Source organism: Hemiscyllium ocellatum, chromosome 7 (assembly GCF_020745735.1).
Source record: "Hemiscyllium ocellatum isolate sHemOce1 chromosome 7, sHemOce1.pat.X.cur, whole genome shotgun sequence".
Classification (NCBI taxonomy): domain Eukaryota; kingdom Metazoa; phylum Chordata; class Chondrichthyes; order Orectolobiformes; family Hemiscylliidae; genus Hemiscyllium; species Hemiscyllium ocellatum.
In genome coordinates this window covers 4030697-4055889 of record NC_083407.1, presented here as the reverse complement: position 1 = coordinate 4055889, position 25193 = coordinate 4030697, and the positions used below count along the sequence as shown (strand labels likewise).

Below are 25193 nucleotides of genomic sequence, written 5' to 3'. Positions count from 1 at the left end.
TGGGATCTTACTGTGCACAAATTAACTGCCACATTTTATAGTAAAAACTGAGGTCTGCAGATGCTGGAGATCACAGCTGAAAATGTGTTGCTGGTCAAAGCACAGCAGGCCAGGCAGCATCTCAGGAATAGAGAATTCGACGTTTGCTCGAAACATCGAATTCTCTATTCCTGAGATGCTGCCTGGCCTGCTGTGCTTTGACCACCAACACATTTTCAGCTGCCACATTTTATACATCACATTTTATACTTGGAAAAGAAATAATGCAAATGTACGAAATGTATTAACCCTGAGATGTCAGATCATTTTTCTTTCTTATGTTAAGATTATAGAACTAAAGGTACACACTGTTTGAAGTAGTGCAGAATGGCTCACCATAACTTTGGGGTGCACGGGCTATTTTATTGCATTCATTCCTGAGAGTCCTAGTACCTTGACTGGTGTAATGACCAGAGATGGACAGCTGAAATATCATTACCATTGTGAAACCAGTGTAATTCCAACAAAGAAAAATGTAAGGAAAAGCACAATGGATGTGCTGATATGAGAGCACAAAATGGACAAAACCCCCAGCCTTAAGAAGAATTAAATGACTGAAATGTGGAAATATTCCACAAAGCTATCAGCATCTGTGGAGAGAGATTTAATGTTTCAACTCTATTATGACTCTACAGAAGAAAGAGCCAGTACTGACGGAGAGCTGCACTGTTGAAGGGTCAGTACTGAGGGAGTGCCATATTGTCAGAGGGTCAATACTGAGGGAGTGTCGCACTGTCAGGGGGTCAGTACTGAGGGAATGCCACACTGTTTCAGGGTCAGTACTGAGGAGAGCTGCACTGTCAGAGGGTCAGTATTGAGGGAGTGACGCACTGTTGGAAGGTCAGTACTGAGGGTGTGCTGCACTGTCAGGGGGTCAGTACTGAGGGAAAGCTGCATTTTCAGAGGGTCAATACTGAGGGAGTGCCGCACTGTTGGAGAGTCAGTACTGAGGGAGAGCTGCATTTTCAGAGGGTCAGTATTGAGGGCGTGCCACACTGTCAGAGGGTCAGTACTGAGAGAGTGTCGCACTGTCAGAGGGTCAGTGCTGAGGGAGTGCTGCACTGTCAGAGGGTCAGTATTGAGGGAGTGCTGTACTGTCGGAGAGTCAGTATTGAGGGAGTACTTCACCCTTGGAGGGTCAGTGCTGAGGAAGTGCTGCACTGTTGGATGTTAAGTACTGAGGGAGGGCTGCACTATTGGAAGGTCAGTACTCAGGGAATGCTGCACTGTCAGAGGGTAAGTGCTGAGGGAGTACCACATTGTCAGAGGATCAATCCTCATGGAATGCTGGTGGTATGTGTGCCTCTCTTTATAGGTCTTGGTCTCTTAAGGTAGGTGATGCCATTTCCTGTTCTTTCTTTTTCAAAGGAAGGTAAATAGTTTTGTATTATCTTTCAGGTGTTCAGATCCTCTTGGCATGACTGGATAAAGAGGAAAGCAGCATTGTAAAAGGGTGCATGGGTCTGGTAAGGTTTAACAGTGCTATCACCCACTCTGATTGTGTGATTGGAATTGGTGGGAGAACAACTCAAGAGTAAGTGAGATTGTATGCTCAGGTCCTCCTTGTAGTCTCTATAAAAATGTGTACTTTACCTATTCTACACTTAGCTACATCCTGTTTATTACAAGAGTCTCTTCATGTTAGGCTCCCAAGTGATTATCCCTTTATCCCAGTAGATCCTGTTGATTCCTATAAGGAAATACTGTACCTCTGAGGTAACAAATATAGCTCTTGGTGAGGAATTGTGCAGATCATCTTGTACAACACAATGGTCAGCAGTGAGGACTGCTCACACAGCCAGCGGCACTGCTCAACATCCTGCTGCTTATCTATCCTTCAGCCAGTATCTACAGACAGACATTATGGGTCATCCTGTTCTTGGGGAACCTGCTGGCTGTCAGTTAGTTGCAGGAGCAGTCAGTCTACTATGAAGCTCCCACTTGTGCTGTGGAGTGTTTTGGGTCTTCCTAAGGTTCTGAGGGATGCAAAAGGAATCCAAGTTCTTCTTTAAAGAAGGCAAGGCAGGAAAGACAGTACAGTTTCAGCAGGCAGTTGTTAGCTTGGTGTTCACTGACTGGAATCAGCGGAATTCAAAGATAATTTATCAAAATAAATTGAACAAACATTTGAAAAAAGCAATGTATAAATGCTATGTGGAAAACGAACCCCTGCACTATGGTGAGTTTGTTTTATCAAACTTTTCATGAGTCCACTGACAGCCGTTACAGACTGTGGGAATTACAACTGAGAAAGGAGATCCAAATAAATGTGATCCAGATACTCTGGTACTGTTCCAGAGTATTAACACGTGCTCATTACAAATCCTCCCCTTCAGCTTTTAATACAGAAAGTGCTCACCATCTACCAGTACCCCACTTATCAAAAAGGATCAGAATTTCACCCACTCCAGGCACCAACAGAAGACAGAACCCATTGAAGCTCTCAAGTTTCCAGCTACTGATTAAATTCATTTCTTGCTTCCAAATTGATCTTTTCTCGACAAATGTTTCTGATCCAATTGTCGCTGGCTAAACTCCAAATTATTCGATTTCTGCCACAGGATATCCTTCTCCCTGGGAGAGACACAGAGTCAATATTAATTACACATCCTGTCACTCATCTCGTCATACTCACTACTCACACTGTGACACACTATATATCCATTGTGTCACACTTACTACGAAACCCTGTCACAATCATTGTATACGCTGTCGCACTCATCGCACACCTTATCAACTCACTATCCATACATTCTGTCTCACACTCTTCAGATCCTATTAAACTCCATATCTGCACATAATCACCACATACCCTGTTACTCTCAATGGACATCCTGTCACACTCACTACAAGCTATGTCAAACTGATTACACACAATCACACTCACTGTACATCATGTCACACACACTGCACACAATCACATTCACTGAACATGCCACACACGCTGCACACACTGTCACCCTCCATGCACTACCACATTCCATACCTTATCACACTTAGTTGAAATAATAAATTTGCCTCTTCTGATGGTCCCTTTCAGCTTTCATTCAGTGAGGTTTTTTGTGTTACTCAGTGCCTTACCTTAGCAGTTCCACTGTTCGGTCCTTCAGGGATCTGACTGTTTCCCTGAGAACCTGAATTTCACGGTGGGATTCCTCCTCCCTGCTTTTTGCGTTTTCTTGTGTCTTTTTCAAAGTTGCCTTCAAATCTTCTTCAGCTCTCCTCATTCTCAAAATGAATATGAAGAGTGAATTTCACTGATACAGAAATTAAATACTGTACAACTGTATATACCCTTTTAACTTCAAAAAGAGTTTTTGATGTGAAGGTCTCATAGGACATTCCTAATCAGCCCTTTCAATCAAACTGTGTGATTGACTCACAGGTCTATCAATGTCTGGATTTTACAATTCTCAGCCTTGTTTTCAATTCTTGCTACATCTTATGCCTTCTGTCTCCATAACCTCCTTCAGCTCAATAACATTCCAGGATCTCCGTGTTCATAGAGTCATAGAGTCCTATAGCATGGAGACAGGCCCTTTGGCCCAAACTGGTCCATGCCGACCAAAATGTCCATCCACGCTAGCCCCATTTCCCTGCACTTGGCCCACTAAACCTTTTCCATCCATGTATTTGTCCAAATGTTGTTAAAGTATCCACCTCAACCACTTCCCCTGACAGCTCATTCCAAGTGCTTACCACCCACTGTGTAAAAATGTTGCCCCTCAGGTTCCCTTTTATTCCTTCTCCTCTAATCTTAAACTAATGCCCTTTAGTACTAGATTCCCCAGTCCTGGGAAAAAGACTGAGTGCATTCACCCTATCCATGCCTTTCATGATCTTCTACACTTCTATAAAAGTCCTCATTCAGTCTCTTCAGCTCTAAAAAAAAGGTCCTAGCTTGTCCAACCTCTCCCTATAACTCAGACCCTTGAGTCCTGGTAACATCCTTGTAAATTTCTTCTGTGCTCTTTCCAGTTTAATAACATCCTTCCTATGGCAAGGTGACCAACACTGATCACAATACTCCATGTGCGGCCTCATCAATGTCCTGTAGAACTCCAACAAAACTTCCCAACTTCCACACTCAATGCCCTGACTGAAGATCAGTGTGCCAAAAGCCTTCTTCACTGCCCTGTCTACCTGGGACTCCACTTTCAGAGAACCATGCACCTTAACTCTAAGATCCTTCTTTTCTACTACACTCCTTAAGGCCCTATCATTTACCGTGAAACTCCTACCTTGATTTGACATTTCAAATTATCTATATTAAACTCCATTTGCCATTTCTGGGCCCACTCCCCCAGCTGATCAAGGTCCTGCTGCAATTTCTGATAACCTTCCTCACTCTCCATGATACTGCCTGTTTTAGTGTCATCAGTAAACTTACTAGTCATGTCTTGGACATTTTCATCTAAATCATTAATGTAGATAACCAAGAGTAATGGGCCCAGCACTGACCCCTGAGGCACTCCACTAGTCACAGGTCTCCAGTCTGACAAACATCCTTTCACTATTACCCTCTGCTTCCTACCATCCACCCAATTGTGTATCCAATTAGTCAGCTCCCTCTGGATTCCACATGATCTAACCTTACAGAGCAGCCTATCCTGTGGAACCTTATCAAAGGCCTTACTGAAATCCATATAGATTACAGCAGGTCAGGCAGCATCCGAACAGCAAGAGAGTCAATGTTTTGGGCATAAGCCTGATGAAGGGCAAATGCCAGGTATGTCGACTCTCCTTCTCCTCAAATGCCACCTGACCTGATGTGCTTTTCCAACACCACACATTTTGACTCTGATCTCTAGCATCTGCAGTCATCATTTTCACCATGTAGATTACCTGTACCACCCTGCCCTCGTCAACCTTCCTGGTAACTCCATCAAAGAACTCTAACAAATTTGTTCCTCCAATTCTATCCTCCCGATTTTAATTGTTCTGCCAACTGCAGATAAGACTTCAGCTACTTAGGCCCTGAGCTCTGGAATTCTCTCCCTAGACTACCCCATCTGTCTTTAAAATCTATCTTTTTAACATTCAATTAGCCATTGTGCACTAGTGGCTTGGTGTCATCTTGGTGAGTACTTGTATTTTGGAGATGCTTCATAAATAAAAGTTGCTATTGTGAACCTGATCACATTCTTAATGTAAAATAAACCAACAATGATGGTGTTGGCACAGGCTGGATTGTTGGTTGGTTCATGTTAATGGGAAAATCTGGACAGTCAGGATAATTAAGCGTCACATATCAACAGAATATCATAGATGTGTCTTGTATCATTCACTGTGTATGACTATTGTAACCTTGCATTACTCAGTGTGTATGACCCTTATAACCCAGCAGTAATCAGAATGGATAACAGATTCTGATGAAGACAATATCATTTCTATGACACACTGCAGTTCACCAATCTGAAGCAGAATGAGGCCTAATCTAGTGGCTAAAAAAACCTGGGAACCAACACCATGATTTACACCTACAGTATGTGCTGTGTATAGGGAATGATTTGCTGTTTAATACTGGATGGAGTGTGTGTTTAGGTGTGTGTTTGATGGTGTCTGTGAGTCCATGTCTGTGAATGTATGTGTGTATGAATCTGTATGTAAATATGTGTCAAAAAATGTGACGTTGGAAAAGCACAGCCAATCAGGCAGTATCCAAGAAGAAGGGAAGTCGATGTTTCGAGCATAACCTCTTCATCAGGAATATAGAGGGTCCCAAGGGGGCTGAGAGTTAAATGGGAGGGGAGTGGAGCTAGGGGGAAGGTAGCTGGGAATGTGATAGGTAGATGAAGGTCAGAGGAAACAGTGATAGGTTGGAGTGAAGGGTGGAGCAGATAAGTGGGAAGGAAGCTAGACAGGTCTATTGCTCTTGATGTGGTCTGTTCTATACTGGGGAGCGAGGACACCAACTTGTGTCAGAGAACATCCCTGGAACACATGCACTAAACAACCCCACTGTCCTGTGGCCGAAGACTTCAACTCCTCCTTCCACTCCACCAAGGGCATGCAAGTCCTGGACCACCTCCCCCGCCAAATCCTATCCACCAGACACCTGGAGAAATATCACCTCATCTTCCGCCTCGGGACCCTCCAACCACATTGGACCAATGTTGATTTCACCAGTTTCCTCATCTCCCCTCCCTTGACCTTACAATCCTCCAACTCGGCACCGCCCTCTTGATCAGTCCTACATGTTATGAAGTTGAAGACATGTACTGTACCTTTAAGAGAGAGTGAAGGCTGTTTTGGCAGTGAGAGTTTGCAGGCAGTCTCAGAGTGTACTGGAAAATTGAAAATATGTAACATATTGCTGTAAAATAGATACGTGTCGTTTTGACCACCATTTGAATTTAACCAATCAGTTTAAATTATACCCCAGGATATAAAACCCAATTGAGTCTGAATTTTACTGTTTTGACGACATTGAATCAATAAGCTGATCTGATGTTTGGGGTATGAGTAAGCTAGCCAGAGAGAGAGTGACAACCTGCCATCTAAAGGTAGAGACTGTCATCCAAAACACTCTCTATCAAAGGTACCTTTTTCACCTAAAACATCTCTGCAGCAAAAGAGTGAAGTTGACCCAGGAAGACCTACAGCCAGAGGAAGACAGATGCCAATGACAACAGTCGCTGGGTGGTTTTGAAAATTAATTTGATGTAATTTTAATAGGGACTTTTATTGGATCAGTATATTGCTATAGAGTTGGAGGTAGATAACAAACCTTCAAGAGAAAAGAGGCTTGCTGTTGTAAATAATTGTTGTTTACTGTTCACTTTTAGAGTTAAAGAAAAAAATTGATGTTTTTCTTTAAATAGTGGAATTTGGGGAGTTCTCTGCCACTCATATTTTAACAGATTATGATGCAAGGTGAGTTTTTCTGGATGTTTGGTTTAATTAGCAGAGGGATTCACCGCCATGTTGTAACAGTGTGGGGGCTTGTCCAGGATTCAGAATAATACCGACTTGATTTAAAGTGCTGTATACCTAAGCTATCCGTGACTTCTTTAAACAGCCTAGCTCTCTGGGTAGGCCATACCTTGATACTCCTTAACAGAACTGCCTCCAGACATCTGGCAGACACATCAATTATAGTTAAGAAGTACTAATTTCCACTTTTAGTTTTTGGGAGGGGACCTACACAATCAATTATAACCCATGTGAAAGGTCCTTAGAATGCGGGAATTGGCAACAAAGGTGCTGGTTTTATTACTGTCTGTGGCTTACCTACCATTTGGCATGTATAACATATACAGCACAAGTTTACCACATCCTTGTACATTCCAGGCCAATAAAAATGTTTTTGTACCTTAGCCTGAGTCTTCTATACACACAAATGACCTCCTACAGGTAGTTCATGTGTTACCCATAACACTTCCTGTCTGTATGCCACCGGCAACACAATCTGGTGTAATTCAGCCCATTTCTCCTCTGCGTTAATCTGCTGTGATCTCCATTTCCGTCTTAGGATTCTATCTTTAAAATAATAACCCATAGGAATATTCTCTGACATCTTTTCTGAGTATCCATCAACATGTACATCTTTTATTGTCTTGTTTTTCTGTTGTAAATCCATTAGCCTTTCAGGACTAAACACTTCCCTCTGTTTACGTTTTTCCTGCACTATTACATCAAACAGGTGTCCGCTAACTGAACCTCAACTCCTTCATCTTTCTCTTTAGTTTTTGCTTTGTGGTGTGATTTATGATAATGGGATCTTGTTTCTACGCAGTCTTGGAAAATACCAGGGTATTCTTCTTTTTAACTACTCCATTCCCTGGCCTTCCTTGGGCTTCTCCACAACAAGGGTGTCACTCCCACCTTGGATCCTGTCAAATCATTCCCAAGAACAAACTGAATTCCTGGGACTGACACCTTGTCAATATTCCCCACTGTAACTTCCCCAGTCTGAAGTTGGCACTCTAACCTGATCTTATATAGGGGAATGCTAAATTTCTATCCATTTATCCCACAAATTACCACACTCTCGGGTAACAGATCAGAAAGAGTGCATAGTCACTCATCTGTTACTATCAGCAACTGGTTAGATCCTGTATCTCTCAAAATTATAACTTCTTTCCCTTCTCCCCCTGTTCTTTCTGAGTAAACTTTACCCACAGAAGCAAATTCCTTACAGAGATCAGGCGCTAACGCTATACCCAGCCCGTGCCTAGGCTGCAGCTCCTCAGCTCTTCTTGGTGGTCTCCTTTACTACCTTCACTAATGTCACTGGCTTAGTTTCTTTTACCACATCATTTCCCACAATGCCTTTCTTCAACAACCAGCACTGTGTCTTTATATGTCCCAGGTAAAAACAATGACTGCAGATGCTGGAAACCAGAGTCTAGATTAGAGTGGTGCTGGAAAAGCACAGCAGGTCAGGCAGCATCCGAGGAGCAGGAAAAATCAACGTTTCGGGCAAAAACTTTGCCACAGTGGAAACACCTGAGGCCTTTCACCTTGTTTCCACCCTCTTGGGCTTCTTTTTTTTAAACATCTGGTAAACTATTGCCAGTGTTCTCTACTGTTTTAACCACAAGTCCTCTGAGCACTCCATTTACCGAGCCAATTTTTCAAATGAAATAAATAAGGCTTTGACATCTTTCTCATCAAAATGTGGCAGTGTTTTAACATATTTGTATATATCATTATCTTCTCTCTTCATGTCCATCATGTTAACTTGACTTTCCTGACTAAGTTGCAACTTTTAAAGTTCAAATTCTTTCTCTTTCTTTTCTTTTTTTCTTTCTTCTTTTCTTCTCTCTCTCTTTGCTCAGCTAAGAACCTTCTGTCTCTTTCTTTTTCCTCTCTCTCACTTTCTTCCCCCCCACCCCTTTATCTTCTAACTCCACTTTCCTCAATGGTAATTTAACTTTTTCTAACTCTACTGCATTTGTCCCTTTCTCTGAACACTTAAGTGTTTGAGTAACTCCCTTGCAATTTCAGCTTTATATTTGTCCTTAGTTAAACCCACATCTAACCTCTTTGCTAATTCTAAAAGTATGGCCATTTTCTGTTCTTCTAAACTTTCTAGGCAAATTTGGGAATCATCTTCAAACTACAGAATCTCTTCAGAAATCTTAAGAGCCATTTCTCTCACTTTTAATTTAACCAACCACAAGTAACTGAAATTAAACAAATTGTTTCATCTGTGTTTTATTTAAAGATCTAGGACACTAATTGGCAAATGTTAAAATCTGTTGGGATCTTTTGTACCCCAAATCTGTCCAAATCTCAATCTGGATCTGTCTAAACCTGTCCCTGTCCATCTTCCTTCCCACCTATTAGCTCCACCCTCCTCTCTGACCTATCAACTTTCACCCCCACCTGCATCCACCTATCGCATTCCCAGATACCTTCCTCCTAGCCTCATCCCTCCCTCCCATATATCTCACAGCCCCCTTGCCACTCCACCCCCCACACACATTCCTGATGAAGGGCTTATGCTTGAAACATTGACTCTTCTGCTCCTCGGATGCTGCCTGACTGGGCTCTGCTTTTCCACGTCACACATTTTGACTTTGATTTCAGTATCTGCAGTCTTCACTTTCTCCATGTAAATGGGTGTGCATGTCTGTGTATACATGAGCTTGTATGTGCATGATTGTGTATGTAAGAGTCTGTATGTGAATATCAAAGTTTGTATGTGTTTATGTATGTATGTGTATGAGTTTGTATGTATGTATGTGCATGTTAGTATTTATTGTCTATATGTTTACTCCAGTCTGGGTCTGTACTGCCTCAGTGTCAGCTCTTGAATGCGTTCTGCATGCAGTAAGTACATATTTTACATTCAATGATTTAGTGAGGTTTGTGTTTTCATTTAGTTTTGCAAGTTTTGATTTAAAGATGTTCTGAGTCTTGTTCTGAGACGAGGTATTGGACTGATGGTCACAATTTTGGAATGGTGCCTGACTCCCCTGATCCTCAATCTCACTCTCACCGTAACGTCCTACTCCCAAACACCCCTGCTCACTGCTTCCCACTCCCCAATCTTTGGTATAAGATGGAGGAACTGAAGAGGACAAAGTTAAAATCACACAATCTTTGATATGGGCAGCTTGAGGCAGCTTCAACTTCAAGCTTGTCTTCCTGTCTCTGGTCACTCATCTGCAGAACCCTCGGTTCACAAGTGACTTCTGGAAAATTAAACTAATTCACCTAGCCTGTTCATCATAGGCAATTTAGCACGGCTATTCCATCAAACCTGCTCATATTTGACTGTGGGAGGAAACCAGAGCACCTGGAGGAAACCCACGCAGACACGGGAAGAATGTACAAACTCCATGCAGTCACCAAAGTCTGGCATTGAACCTGGCTTCCTGGCACTGTGAGACAGCTGTGCTAACCACTGAGCTACTGTGCCACATCTGATAAATTCTGCCCCTGTTCCATCTGAGACATCCTCTTCCTCCAGTACTGATAGACTGTCTTTAACTAAGAATGCCATTCTCCTCCCTTTCTTCTTTCCCTGCCTGTTATTCATGAGAAGTTAAAATGCTTTTAGACAAAATCCAGGCATGCACTTTCTAATTAGTATTTTACATGAACTTTCATACAGCATAAAATCCACCAACCTGACTCTTCTTTCGATAGATTTGAATAAATACTTTTCTAAACAACTCATTCAGAGAGGTTGTGACAGATGGGAAAGCAGCAACCTAGTGGTATTATCACTAGATTTATTAAGCCAGAGACCAAGATAATGTTCTGGGGACCTGGATTCAAATCCCATCATGGTGGAATTCAAAATCAATAAAAATCTGGAATTAAGAGTCTAATGGTGACTGTGAATTGATTGTTGGGGGATAACCCCATCTGGCTCACTAATGTCCATCCTGGTCTCTATGTGACTCCAGACCTACAGCAATGTGGTTGGCCCTTCACTCCTCTCTCGTGCTGGCACTAATCAGTGATGTCCACGTCCTGTGAATGAAATTAACAAAAAAAACCACCTGTGGCTCAGGTGGGACTTGAATCCAGATTATCCTGGTTCAGAGTTAGAGACACTACCACTATGTGACAAGAGCCCTTATCTGTGTAGATATTTAGCAATGTGTAGCAACACGTTCATGTTGTGCATGAATCACAGAGGGTTGGTCTGCAGGTACAACAGGTAATTAGAAAGGCAAATGGAATTTTGTCTTCCATCGCTGAAGAGATTGAGTTTAAAAGCAGGGGGTTATGTTGCAGCTGTATAGGATGCTGGTGAGGCCACACCTGGAGAACTGGGTGCAGTTTTGGTCTCCTTACTTGAGAAAGAATGGACTGAATTGAGAGTTGAGAAGGTGGGTTTATGAGGAGAGACTGAGTAGATTAAGAGTATTTTAATTGGAGTTCAGAAGATTGAGCAGAAATCGTATAGAAACATATAAAATTATGAAGGGAATCGATAAGATAGAAGTAGAGAGGATGTTTCCACTGGTGAGTGAAACTAGGACAAGAGGGCATAGCCTCAAGATTAGGGGGAGCAGATTTCAGATTGAATTGAGAAGGAACTTCTTCACCCAGAGGGTTGTGAATCTGTGGAATTCCTTGCCCAGGGAAATAGTTGATGCTACTTCAGTAAACATTTTAAAAACTAAGGTAGCTATTTTTTTGAACAATAAAGGAATTAAGAGATATGGTGAGAGGGTGGGTAAGTGGACCTGAGTCCATGAAAAGATCAACCATGATCTTATTGGGCCCGATGACCTACTCCTGCTCCTAGTTCTTATGTTATTTTTCTATGTGTAAGGTTCTACCAAAGCTACCTACACTGTTTCATAGGCTGAATTTTAAAAAACCAATTTGCTTAAAGTTATTTCACTTAGATAGTTGAATTGTCCTGGAATGCAAGTTCAGTTTTAAGTAAAGACAGACTACATTCACTGTGCAGTAGCTTATACTTAACATCAGAAAACCGTATAGGAGAGATGGTATCGCTCTCTGATCACAAGTAGGGCCATCGGCGACTGACTTTAAACATTGTTAACTTTGATGCTGCTGTACCTGCTGGCACATTATACATTTATACATTGCAGGGTAGAGCATTTAAGGTGTGTGTGTGTGGATGTGCATGCACATGCACGTTGTGTGTCTGTGTGTGTGTGTCTCTGTGTGTGTGTGTTTGTGTGTTTGTGTGTGTGTGTGTGTGTGTGTGTGTGTGTGTGTGTGTACGCGCGATTATTTTTGTCTCTTGCGAGAGCAGAGCTTGGTTCAAGGCAAACTGATGAGAACACCACTTCCAATGACCGAAACCCCCTCGATCAGTCATTGAGATGGTTAGTCAGGTGCAGGAAGGGCTTTTTGGGAGTTGGGAAACAGGGTATCAGTGGATGTGCATCAGCAACAAGATTTCATCTGGCAACACGCAGAATTCAGGGCCTGAGCTCAGACTCCACCTCGATAGATATGAGTAGAGTGGGACCTGAATCTTCTGACTCAGAATGTATCCCCCAGTGGAGATCAATTAGGTAGAGAGTAAAATATCCAAGGTGGAAACAAACACTTACAAAGGTAAATGGACAATGCTTAGAAAGGTATTTGGATTGGAATCGAGGTAATCTTACTCTGCAAGAGATTCAGCCAGTGACAGAAGCTCATCATCCTTGCACTTTAGTTTTTCCATTTTGCATTCGATGTCCTTTCTCACGGTCAGCAAATCTTCATTGAGAGTCTGAGGATAAGAGGAAAATAGAGGGATTCATCTCAAAGGATAGTTCCCAACCCACTGTCGATTCATTTTAATACACAACAGGAACCCCTTCCTGTGAAGGTGCTGACCTTTGCTGCAATGTAGACTCCATGGGACCTAGTGATCCACCATGATGTCAGTCAAATACCCATTCCTCATCGGAGGGGTGAGGCAGCAAGGATCACCCAGATATTCAACTGAAAAGGCACGAGTGTCTTTTCTTTGTTTATGGGATGTGGGTGTAACGAATAGGCTAACAATTGCTGTCTTTCCCTACTTGCCCCCCGGAGAAGGCATTTTTGACCTGTTTCCCTCAAGTGCAGTAGTCCTTGGGTGTAAGGACATCCACAATGCTGTTAGGAAGAAATTGCAGAATTTTGACTCAGGGAAAATGAAGTTCCATATCAGGATAATGAATGATTGAAGAGGAACACAAATGTGTGGTATTCCCATGTATCTGTTGCTCTATCCTTCTAGATGGAAGTGGTCATGGCTTTGGTTGGTTTGATCAAAGGGGCCTTAGTGAGCTAGACCATAAGACTATAAGGCATAGCAACAGAAGTAGGCCATTCAGCTGATCAAATCTTCTCCACCACTAAATGTGATCATGGCTGATCTCATAATTCTCAAAATAAAACAAAGAACTGTGAATACTGGGAACAAAAATAGAAACTGTTTCTCCAGCAATCATCTTCAATTCCATTTTCCTGCCTTTATCCCTATAAGCATTATTTGTTGAAATTCTGTCTTTCTCAACCTTGAGGATACTTCACAACACAGCCTCGACAGCCCTCTGCAATAAAGAATTCCATAGATTCTCACAAAAACAGAAAGTGCTGGTGGAATTCAGCAGATCTGGCAGCATGTAGGCTAGCAAACCAACAGTCACCCAGTCTGAAACCCTGCAATTGTAAATATAAATATTGAACTTGCAGCACTTCACAAGTATCCAGTATCATAATTTATCTTGTTATAGTATGACTGCTACTAGTTAGAATGTATGACTATAACAAAATCGAACTGAAATTACTACTGACTCCATATTCTCATGGAGTTGCTAGCAAGGGCAATACCCATTGCCAATCCCTAATTACCTGTAAAAGTTGGAGGGAGCTGTCTTCCTGAGTTCAGTTCATCTTGTGTAGATATGTTACATCCACAGCTATGTTTGAAAGGATGTTCCAGGATTTTGACTCAGTTACAGCAAAATAGTTCTGTGTCACGAGGTTAATTGGCTTGGAAAGGAACTTAAAGGTAATGGTGTTCCCATGCACCTGCTGACAATGTTAGATGGTATTGAGCTTTGAGTGCTGTTGGGAGCTGAACTCCTCTACATGAGTGGAATGTATACCATCACACAACTGACTTCTGCCTGGTGGACAGGCCTTGGGGAGTTGGGTGGTGGGTTATTTGCAGCCTCAGAACTGCTCTTGTAGTTTTTAACTTATGTGGCTGATCCAGTTCAGGTCCTCATCAACAGTAATCCAAAGTTGTTGATGAAACACCAGAAATGCTATTAACTCCTGAAAATGGTTAGATTCTCTGGAGATGGTTACTGCGGTACTTGCGGTCTGAATTAGTTTGCTGTTTATCAGCTCACAGCCAAATGTTGTCCATGTTGCACTACATATTAAAATGGATTGCTTTTGTCTGAGTTTTAAATGTTACTCAGTACTAACTGTCATTGAATATGCCACTTCTAACCTTATGATGGGTCAGGCAGGTTAGGACAGTGGGTAAAGAAATGGCAGATAGAATACAGTGTGGGAAAGTATGAGGTTATGCACTTTGGTAGGAATAATAGAGGCATGGACACTTTTCTAAATTGGGAGAAAATTCATAAATCTAAAGTACAAAGGGACTTGTGAGTTAGAACATAGAACATAGAAAAATACAGCGCAGTACAAGCCCTTCGGCCCTCGATGTTGCACCGATCCAAGCCCACCTAACCTACACTAGCCCACTATCCTCCATATGCCTATCCAATGCCCGTTTAAATGCCCATAAAAAGGGAGAGTCCACCACTGTTACTGGCAGGGCATTCTCCTCCTAATAGCTGACCCCACACGTGGAAAAAGGTTCTCATGGTCAACCCTATCTAAACCCCTACTCATCTTGTACACCTCTATCAAGTCACCCCAAACCTTCTTTTCTCCAATGAAAACAGCCCCAAGTGCCTCAGCCTTTCCTCATACGATCTTCCTACCATACCAGGCAACATCCTGGTAAACCTCCTCTGCACCCGTTCCAGTGCCTCCACATCCTTCCTATAGTATGGCGACCAAAACTGCACACAATACTCCAGATGTGGCCACACCAGAGTTTTATACAACTGCAACATGACCTCAGGACTCTGGAACTCAATTCCTCTACCAATAAAAGCCAGTATGCCATATGCCTTCCTCACAGCACTATTTACCTGGGTGGCAACTTTCAGAGATCTGTGTACATGGACACCAAGATCCCTCTGCTCATCCACACTACCAAGTATCCGACCATTAGACCAGTACCCCAGCTTCTTGTTACTCTTACCAAAGTGAATCACTTCACACTTACCTACATTGAACTCCATGATTCTCTTAAGGTAAACTTGCAGATTGAATCAGTAGTCAGGAAGGCAAACACAATGTTAAAGAGAAACTTCTTCAGCCAGAGAGTAGTGATTCTATGGAATTTCTTGCCACAGAAGGCTGTAGAGGCCAGGTCATTGAGTATATTTAAAACAGATACATAGGCTCTTGATTGTCAAGAGGATCGAAGTTTATGGGGAGAAAGTGGGAGAATGGGGTTGAAAAACTTATGATTGAATGGCAGAGCAACCTCGATGGGCTGAATGGCCTAATTTCTGTTCCTATGTCTTATGGTCTAAGAAAGCAGAGTCAATGTTTCAAGTTCAGTGACTCGTCATCAAAACTGGAATTTAAACCTGAACTCTTCTTTCTTCACACTGATGCTGCTGGAGTTTCTCCAGCAGCCACAGATTTTTTTACTATCCACAGGTTCACCTTTCTCTGAGAGAAGAAATTCATCATTTCTGTCATAAATGGGTGACTCTCTACTCTGACACTGTGCCCTCTGATCCTAGAATCTCAAATAATGGGAAATAATCTCTCTGTACCAGTCAGACCACAACTGGAATTCAAGGTTTGTGGGAAGATTTGTAGCTCGGGTGCTCGTTGTTGTGGTTCTGTTCGCCGAGCTGGAAGTTTTTGTTGCAAACATTTCGTCCCCTGGCTAGGCGACATCATCAGTGCTCTGGAGCCTCCTGCGAAGCGCTTCTTTGATGTTTCTTCCGGTATTTATAGTGGTCTGTCCTTGCCGCTTCCGGGTGTCAGTTTCAGCTGTCCACTGTAGTGGTTGGTATATTGGGTCCAGGTCGATGTGTTTGTTGATGGAGTTTGTGGATGAATGCCATGCCTCTAGGAATACTGGAATACTGTGAATAGTTCAGTCTAGTGATTAGGATTCGGCGCTTTCACTGCAGCAGCCCGGGTTCGATTCCAGGTCAGGGAGCGGGTCCTTTCTTAACTGGGTGGCACAGTGGCTCAGTGGTTAGCACTGCTGCCTTACAGTGCCAGGGACCCGGGTTCAATTCCTGCCTTGGACAAGTGTGTGTGTGGAGTTTGCACGTTCTCCCCGAGTCTGCATGGGTTTCCTCCGGGTGCTCCGGTTTCCTTCCACATTCCAAAGAAGTGCAGGTTAGGTGAACAGGCTATGCTAAATTGCCCATAGTGTTAGGTGCATTAGTCAGAGGTAAATGTAGGGGAATGGGTCTGGTGGGTTGCTCTTTGGAGGGTCAGTGTGGACTTGTTAGGCCGAAGGGCCTGTTTCCACACAATAGGGAATTTAATCAACCATGTTAAAACCCCTAAGAAGCTTAATTAGTTCAATAAGGTCTCTCATTCTTCTAAACTCGAATGCATACACATCCCAACCTATTCAACCTCTTTTCATGTGTGCTATTAGCCTCGCAATCTATCTCTAGACTGCCTCCTGACAATACATCTTTCCTTAGATAAGGTGCTCTGAACTGTTCACAGTATTCCAGTTGTGGTCTGACTGGCATTTTGGACAGTTTTAGCAAGATCGCCTTATTTTTATACCCAATTCCCTATGAAATATGGAATTCATTCCATTTCCCTCCCCTTTTACCCATTGAACCTGAATGTTACCTATTTGTGATTCATGCCCGAGGACTCCCAAACCCCTCTGTGCTGCAGCTTTCTGCAGCCTTTCCCTGTTTAAATAATATTCATCTCTTTCCCATTCTTCACATAATCTGCCAGTCATGTAAGCTGTCAATATCCTTCTGCAGACTCTGAGTCATCCTCATCTCTTGTCTATCCAGCTATTCATGTGTCATCTGCAAACTTAGTGATAGTACATTTACATCTGCCATCCAAATCATTAACATATATTGTAAATAGTTGTGGTCCTGAGCATTGATCTCTGTGGCACTCGACTAGTTAAAGGTTGCCCCTTTTATCCCAACTCACCGCCTTTTATTAGTCAGCCAATTCTCTATCAATGCTACTACTTCTAATACCATGGGCTCTTATCCTATTAACAAGCCTACTGTGCAGTCCCTTTGGAAGTTGAAATCACTGGTTCCCCTTTATCTATCCAACTTGTTATCACCTCAAAGAACTGTAATAAATTTGTCAGGCATGATTTCCCCTTCATGAAGCCATGCTGACTGCTTGATCATGTTATAAAGTTAAAAATCACAACACAGGGTTATAGTCCAATAGGTTTATTTGGAAGCACTAGCTTTTGGAGAGCTGCTCCATTGGGTGGTTGTGCACAATCACCTGATGAAGGAGCCGCACTCCGAAAGCTAACCACATGTTGTTTTCCAATCCTCTAGACCTTGTCCACAATCTAAGGATTCTTGGAAGATTACTACCAATGCATCCACTAACTTTGTCGCTACTTTCTAACTTCTCTTTTCAATCCTCCCACTTCCTCAAAACTAGAGGAGTTGCCATGGGCACCCGCATGGGCCCCAGCTATGCCTGTCTCTTCGTAGGATATGTGGAACAGTCCATCTTCCGCAACTACACTGGCACCACCCCCCACCTTTTCCTCCGCTACATCGATGACTGTATCGGCGCTGCCTCGTGCTCCCACGAGGAGGTTGAACAGTTCATCAACTTTACCAACACCTTCCATCCCGACCTCAAATTCACCTGGACTGTCTCAGACTCCTCCCTCCCCTTCCTAGACCTTTCCATTTCTATCTCGGGCTACCGACTCAACACAGACATTTACTATAAACCGACTGACTCCCACAGCTACCTAGACTGCACCTCCTCCCACCCTGCCCCCTGCAAAAACTCCATCCCATATTCCCAATTCCTTCGTCTCCGCCGCATCTGCTCCCAGGAGGACCAGTTCCAACACCGCACAGCCCAGATGGCCTCCTTCTTCAAGGACCGCAGATTCCCCCCAGACGTGATCGACGATGCCCTCCACCGCATCTCCTCCACTTCCCGCTCCTCCGCCCTTGAGCCCCGCTCCTCCAACCGCCACCAAGACAGAACCCCACTGGTTCTCACCTACCACCCCACCAACCTCCGTATACAGCGTATCATCCGCTGTCATTTCCGCCACCTCCAAACGGACCCCATCACCAGGGATATATTTCCCTCCCCTCCCCTATCAGCGTTCCGCAAAGACCACTCCCTCCGTGACTTCCTCGTCAGGTCCACACCCCCCACCAATCCAACCTCCACTCCCGGCACTTTCCCCTGCAACCGCAGGAAATGTAAAACTTGCGCCCACACCTCGTCCCTTACTTCTCTCCAAGGCCCCAAGGGATCCTTCCATATCCACCACAAATTCACCTGCACCTCCACACACATCATCTATTGCATCCGCTGCACCCAATGTGGCCTCCTCTATATTGGGGAGACGGGCCGCCTACTTGCGGAACGCTTCAGAGAAACCTCTGGGACGCCCGGACCAACCAATCCAACCACCCCGTGGCTCAACACTTTAACTCTCCCTCCCACTCCACCGAGGACATGCAGGTCCTTGGACTCCTCCATCGGCAGAACATAACAACACGACGGTTGGAGGAAGAGCGCCTCATCTTCCGCCTGGGAACCCTCCAACCACAAGGAATGAACTCAGATTTCTCCAGTTTCCTCATTTCCCCTCCCCCCACCTTGTCTCAGTCGGTTCCCTCAACTCAGCACCGCCCTCCTAACCTGCAATCCTCTTCCTGACCTCTCCGCCCCCACCCCACTCCGGCCTATCACCCTCACCTTGACCTCCTTCCACCAATCACATCTCCATCGCCCCTCTCCCAAGTCCCTCCTCCCTACCTTTTATCTGAGCCTGCCTGGCACCCTCTCCTCATTCCTGATGAAGGGCTCTGGCCCGAAACGTCGAATTTCCTGTTCCTTGGATGCTGCCTGACCTGCTGTGCTTTAACCAGCAACACATTTTCAGCTCTGATCTCCAGCATCTGCAGACCTCACTTTTTACTCGAAGGGGAAGAGTTACCTGGATGCTGTGTTTCAGGAGGAAGTCACACCTCTTTGAATTTGGTCAGTGAACAAAGACAGGAGGATCCTCAACCAAGGATATCCCAGAATTGTGGTTGACAGGGCCCTCAGCTGGCTCTAACCCAGCTCCCACTCTTCAGCCCTCAACCCCTCCCTCTCCTCCTCCAACAGTGAAAGGATCCCTCTCATCCTCACCTACCATCCCCCAGCATCCACATCCAGAGGATCATTAGTTGCCATTTCCGCCACCTCCAGTGAGATGTCACCACAGACACATATTTCCTTCCCCTTCCTTGTCAGCCTTCCACAGGGACCGTTCCCCCTGCGACAATCCACTCTTACCCACTCCTCCACACCCCCAACCCCCTCCACCACCCCCCCCCCCACCACCGCACCCTGCACCCCTCCCCTCTCCAAGTGCCACGGCACCTTCCCTTGTAACCACAGAAGGTGTAATACCTGTCCATTTCCCTCCTCCCTGCTCCAGTAGTCAGGACAAAGCAGCCTGCTTGATGGGCACCTTCAGCAGTCACTTCCCTCATTATATGTGCTCTCTCAAAAATGCACTGCGATAACTCTTTTAATATATTATATATTTCAAAACTACTTCAGGAATGGGGCTTGGGAAATATTACTGGAAAGTCAGGAAATGGCAAAGAAATTGAATAAACAGTTTGCATTCATCTTCACAGTAGAAACCACTAATAACAATCTGCAAATACAAAATAATCAAAGGGCAAAAGGAGGAGAGGAAATGAATACAATAACTCCCTCCTCGGTATCCAAGGTTCTAAACACACCTTCCAGGTGAGGCAGTGCTTTACTTGCACTTGATCTAGTCTACTGCATTCTCTGCTCACAATGTGGTCTCCTCTATACCGGGGAAACATGGACTGGGTGACCGCTTTACAAAACATCTACGTTCTGTCCGCAAAAAAAGACCCTAAGCTTCCAGTTGCCATCCACTTCCACACCCCACCCTGTTCCCTGGCCAACGTCTCTGTCTCAGGCTTGCTGCAGTGTTCCTGTGAAGCTCAGTGCACAGGACTGGTAGCACAACATCTCATTTTTCACTTGAGACCCCTGCAGCGTTCTGGACTCAATATTGAGTTCAATATTTTTAGGGCTTGAGACACCTTCTCCCATGTCCTTACTCCAACCCTCACACACTAGGCCTTCTTATCACATGGTCTGCTATTACACACCACCTGTTGCAGCCATTCATTCTCCCAGGGTGACCATTATCCACCCCTTTGTCTGTCTAACTGCTCTTCTCTCTCTCTTTGGGCTCTATCTCCACCTACCATTGATTCCTTGCCCCATCCCCCCACCCTATCCTCTGCATAAAAAAAAGACAACTTTCTTCCCAGCTACCATCATTTCTGAAGAGGGGTCACTGGACCCAAAATGTTAACTGTGATTTCTCTCCACAGATCCTGCCAGACGTACTGAGCTTTTCCAGCGATTTCTGTTTTGCTTCTGATTTCCAGCCATTTTTTTCGCTTTTTTATTCAGATGGATTTAGGAGCCTCAGCCCTTGGGGAGGCATGTCTAGCAGGTTTGAGATTCTTGCTTCTTGTGTGGATGAGAGTGTTGGGGGAATGAGAAATATAGTTGTGATCAGGGATAGTATAGTCAGGGGAATAGATACTGTTCTCTGTGGCCAGGATTGAGAGTCTGCCTGCCTGCTGCCCTGGTTCAGGATATCTCATCTGGGCTTCAGAGAACTTGGAGTGGGAGGAGAAAGATCCAATTATCGTGGTTCATGTAGGTGACAATGATAGGTAGAAAGGGGAAAGAGTTTCTGTTGAGGGAATATGGGCAGCTCGATGCTAAATTAAAATACAGAAGTAACAAATTAATAGTCTCTGGATTAATACCTGAGCCATGAGCTAATTGACACAGAATCAACAAGATTGAAGATGTAAACACATGGTTCAAAGATTGGTGTGGGAGAAATTCATTAGATATCGGTTCCAGTACCGAGTAAGGAAGAGCTGTTCTGACGAGATGGGCACCACATGAATCATTCTGGGACCAGAGTGCTGGTGAATCATATAATTAGGTTTGTGGATAGGGCTTTAAACTAAACAGGGTTGAGTAGGTTCTGTTGCATAGAAAAATATAAAGTCAAGGTAAAGGAGAAGATAAGATTGCAGTTAAGTGATTTGGCTGATGTTACAACAAAATAAAAGGAAGGAACAAAATGTGTATTGTACCAAGAAACCATAAATGTGTCATGAAATTTGGTAATAGAACAAATATGAAAGCTTTGTACCTTAGTGTATGAAGCATTCAGAATAAAGTCAATGAATAGATGGCGCAAATCGTGGTAAATGAAAATGATCTCATAGTCATTACGGAAACATGGTTACAATGAATCAAAACTGCAAACTTAACATTCAGAGATATTTGGAAAGACAGGAGGGACAGGGGTTTAGCATTGTTGATAAATGAAATGAAGACAGTTGTGAGAGATGATCCAGGCTCAGATGATGTGGTGTTCTTCTGGGTAGAGGTTAAAAACAGCAAGGGAAAGGAGACAGTACGGGTAGTATACCGCCCTCCAAACAGTAGCCACTCAGTGGAAAAGGCTATAAATCAACAAATAATAGGAGCATTTAAAAAGAATAGAGTGATAATTATTGGTATTTTAATCTTCATGTTGATAAGGTGAAGCAAATTCGAAAGGGCAGCTATGAAAATGGATTCATAAAGTGTAATTGAGATAGTTTCCTAGAGCAATATGTTATAGAGCCAACCAGAGAACAGGATATCTTAGATCTGGTAATGGGCAATGAGGCAGGTTTAATAAACGACCGCCGAGTAAAAGATCCTTTCGGAAACAATGATCATAACATTATAGAATTTAATGCACAAACTAGAAATTGCTGGATAAACTCAGCAGGTCTGTCAGCATCTGTGGAAAGAAAGCATGGGGGTTAATGTTTCTGGTCCAGTGATCCTTCTTCAGAGAGGTTCTGAAGAAAATTTTCTGCTGATCCTTTCTAACAATTTCTGTTTGTGTTTCTGATTTACAGCATCTGCAGTTCTTGGTTTTATTGATAGAATTTTATATTCAGTTCAAAAGTGGGAAACTTGAGTCAGAAACAACTTAAATAAGGAGAATTAGAATAGCTTCAGAATAGAGTGAGACAAACTGAACAACGCAGATAGTTTAGCAGGAAAGTCAGTAAGCAAGCAGTGACAGAGTTTTAAGGAGATAATTCCTGACTCTTGGGCAGCACCGTGGCACAGTGGTTAGCACTGCTGCCTCACAGCACCTGAGACCCGGGTTCAATTCCCGACTCAGGCGACTGACTGTGTGGAGTTTGCACGTTCTCCCCGTGTCTGTGTGGGTTTCCTCTGGGTGCTCCAGTTTCCTCCCACAGTCCAAAGATGTGTGGGTCAGGTGAATTGGCCATGCTAAATTGCCCGTAGTGTTAGGTAAGGGGTATATGTAGGGGTATGGGTGGGTTGCGCTTCGGCGGGTCGGTGTGGACTTGTTGGGCCGAAGGGCCTGTTTCCACACTGTAAGTAATCTAAAACACCCCAGTGAGGAGGAAAGATTCTAAGAATGGGAGAAGCTGAAAATGTGTTGCTGGAAAAGCGCAGCAGGTCAGGCAGCATCCAAGGAGCAGGAGAATCGACGTTTCGGATATGAGCCCTTCTTCAGGCTCATGCCCAAAACGTCGATTCTCCTGCTCCTTGGATGCTGCCTGACATATTTTCAGCTCTGATCTCCAGCATCTGCAGTCCTCACTTTCTCTAAGAATAGGAGCAACCAACCATGGCTAACCAAATAAGTTAAGGAGAGTATTATTTTGCAAGAAAAAGCATATAGGAAGGCCCAAGTCAGTAATAGCCCGAAGACTAGGATAAATTCAAAATCCAGGAAAGGAGGACAAAAAGATATTAAAGCGAGAGAAAATAAACTGGGTGCTATCTGCTGACAATGAGAGCTTCTCTAAATAAGTAAAAAGGAACAGAAAGATCAAAATTACCCTAGTAAATTAATCCAGATAGGGTTCTGTGGAACAAGGACTCTTAGTCACTCACCTACAGTCACCATTTTACAGCACCTTTTAGTCCAACCCATCCATGCTGACCAGATATCCAAAATAAATCTAGTCCCATTTTCCAGCATTTGGCATGTCCTTTTAAACCCTTCCTATTCACATACCCATCTAAATGCCTTTTAAATGTTGTAATTGTACCAAACTCTTCCTCTTCCTCTGGCAGCTCATTCCATACATCACCCTCTGCATGACTATTTCCATGGTCCTAACAGCCTCCCCTTCACTATGGACGTCAAATCCCTTTACACCTCAGTCACCCACTCGGAGCAACTCAGAACCTATTGATTCTTTTACACTTACAGCCCAGAAGGAGACCATTTGGCCCATCATGTCTGTGCTGGTCAACAAAGATCTGACTACTCTAATCTCATCTTCCAGATCTTGGCCTATAGCTTTGGAGGCTATGGCAATGCAAAAAAAAACATAAATATGGTTGCATGAGTTTCTGACTCAATCACTCTTTCAGGCAGTGATTTTCAAGCTCCCATTACTCTTTAAGTAAAAAATATCTCTGCAACCCTCCTGTTATGAGCATGGAGTTGTGACAGGTAGGCAAAAGTGAGATTCCCTACAGTCTGGAAACAGGCCCTTCAGCCCAGCAAGTCCACACCGACCCTCCAAAGAGAAACTCACCCCCCTATATTTACCCATGACTAATCCACCTAACACTACGGGCAATTTAGCATGGCCAATTCACCTGACCTGCACATCTTTGGACTGTGGGAGGAAACCAACGCACTCAGAGGAAACCCACGCAGACACGGAGAGAATGTGCAAACTCCACGCAGACAGTTACCCGAGGCGGGAATTGAACCCGGGTCTCTGGCGCTGTGAGGCAGCAGTACTAACCACTGAGCCACCGTGCCACCCCCAGAGTCTAGATTAGAGTGGTGCTGGAAAAGCACAGCAGATCAGGCAGCATCTGAAGAGCACAAAAATCGATGTTTCGGGCAAAAGCTCTTCATCAGGAATCTCCTCCTCCTACTGCTCCCTTGATCATGACCCCACCACCGCACCCCCATCACCAAACCATCATCTCCCAGACCATACAGAAGCTCATCACCTCAGGAGATCTCCCACCCACAGCTTCCAACCTCATAGTCCGGGAACCCGCACTGCCCGATTCTACCCCCCTTCCCAAGATCCACAAGACTGACCACCCTGGCCGACCCATTGTCTCAGCCTGCTCCTGCCCCACCAAACTCATCTCCACCTACCTCGAAACTGTTCTATCCCCCCCCCAGTCCAGGAACTCCCCACATATGTTCGAGACCCCACCCACACCCTCTACCTCCTCCAAGACTTCCGTTTCTCCTGCTCCCAACGCCTCATCTACATCATGGATATCCAGTCCCTCGACATCTCCATCCGCCATGACCAGGGCCTCCAAGCCCTCTGTTTCTTCCTCTCCCGACGTCCCCAACAGTACCCTTCCACCGACACTCTCATTCGTTTGGCGGAACTGGTCCTCACCCTTAACAATTTCTCCTTGGAATCCTCCCTCTTCCTCCAGACCAAAGGGGTAGCCATGGGCACCCGTATGGGCCCCAGCTATGCCTGTCTCTTTGGCTACATAGAACAGTCCAAATTCTGTAGTTACACCGGCACCACTCCCCACCTCTTCCTCCGCTACATTGATGACCGCAAGGAGGTTGAGCAGTTCATCAACTTCACCAACACATTCCACCCCGACCTTAAATTCACCTGGACCATTTCTGACACCTTCCACCCCTTCCTGGACCTCTCCATCTCCATTAATCATGACCGACTTGACACTGACATTTTTTTACAAACCCACCAACTCCCACAGCTACCTGGATTACATCTCTTCCCACCCTATCTCCTGCAAAAATGCCATCCCGTATTCCCAATTCCTCCATC

General features: G+C 44.2%; 1 protein-coding gene across 2 annotated transcripts in view; it reads right to left on the bottom strand.

Moving 5' to 3' along the window:
- Nucleotides 1-205: 205 nt before the first annotated feature.
- Nucleotides 206-25193, bottom strand: part of LOC132817690 (FYVE and coiled-coil domain-containing protein 1-like) — a 67367-nt gene continuing 42379 nt past the window's right edge. For both annotated transcript variants that reach the window (XM_060828204.1, XM_060828205.1), the window contains exons 10-12: nucleotides 12597-12703; nucleotides 3121-3267; nucleotides 206-2613 (exon numbers count right to left, since the gene is read on the bottom strand). In XM_060828204.1, coding sequence (XP_060684187.1) covers nucleotides 2508-2613; nucleotides 3121-3267; nucleotides 12597-12703 — 360 coding nt within the window. In that variant the 3' untranslated portion in view covers nucleotides 206-2507. The remainder of the gene's footprint in view (nucleotides 2614-3120; nucleotides 3268-12596; nucleotides 12704-25193) is intronic.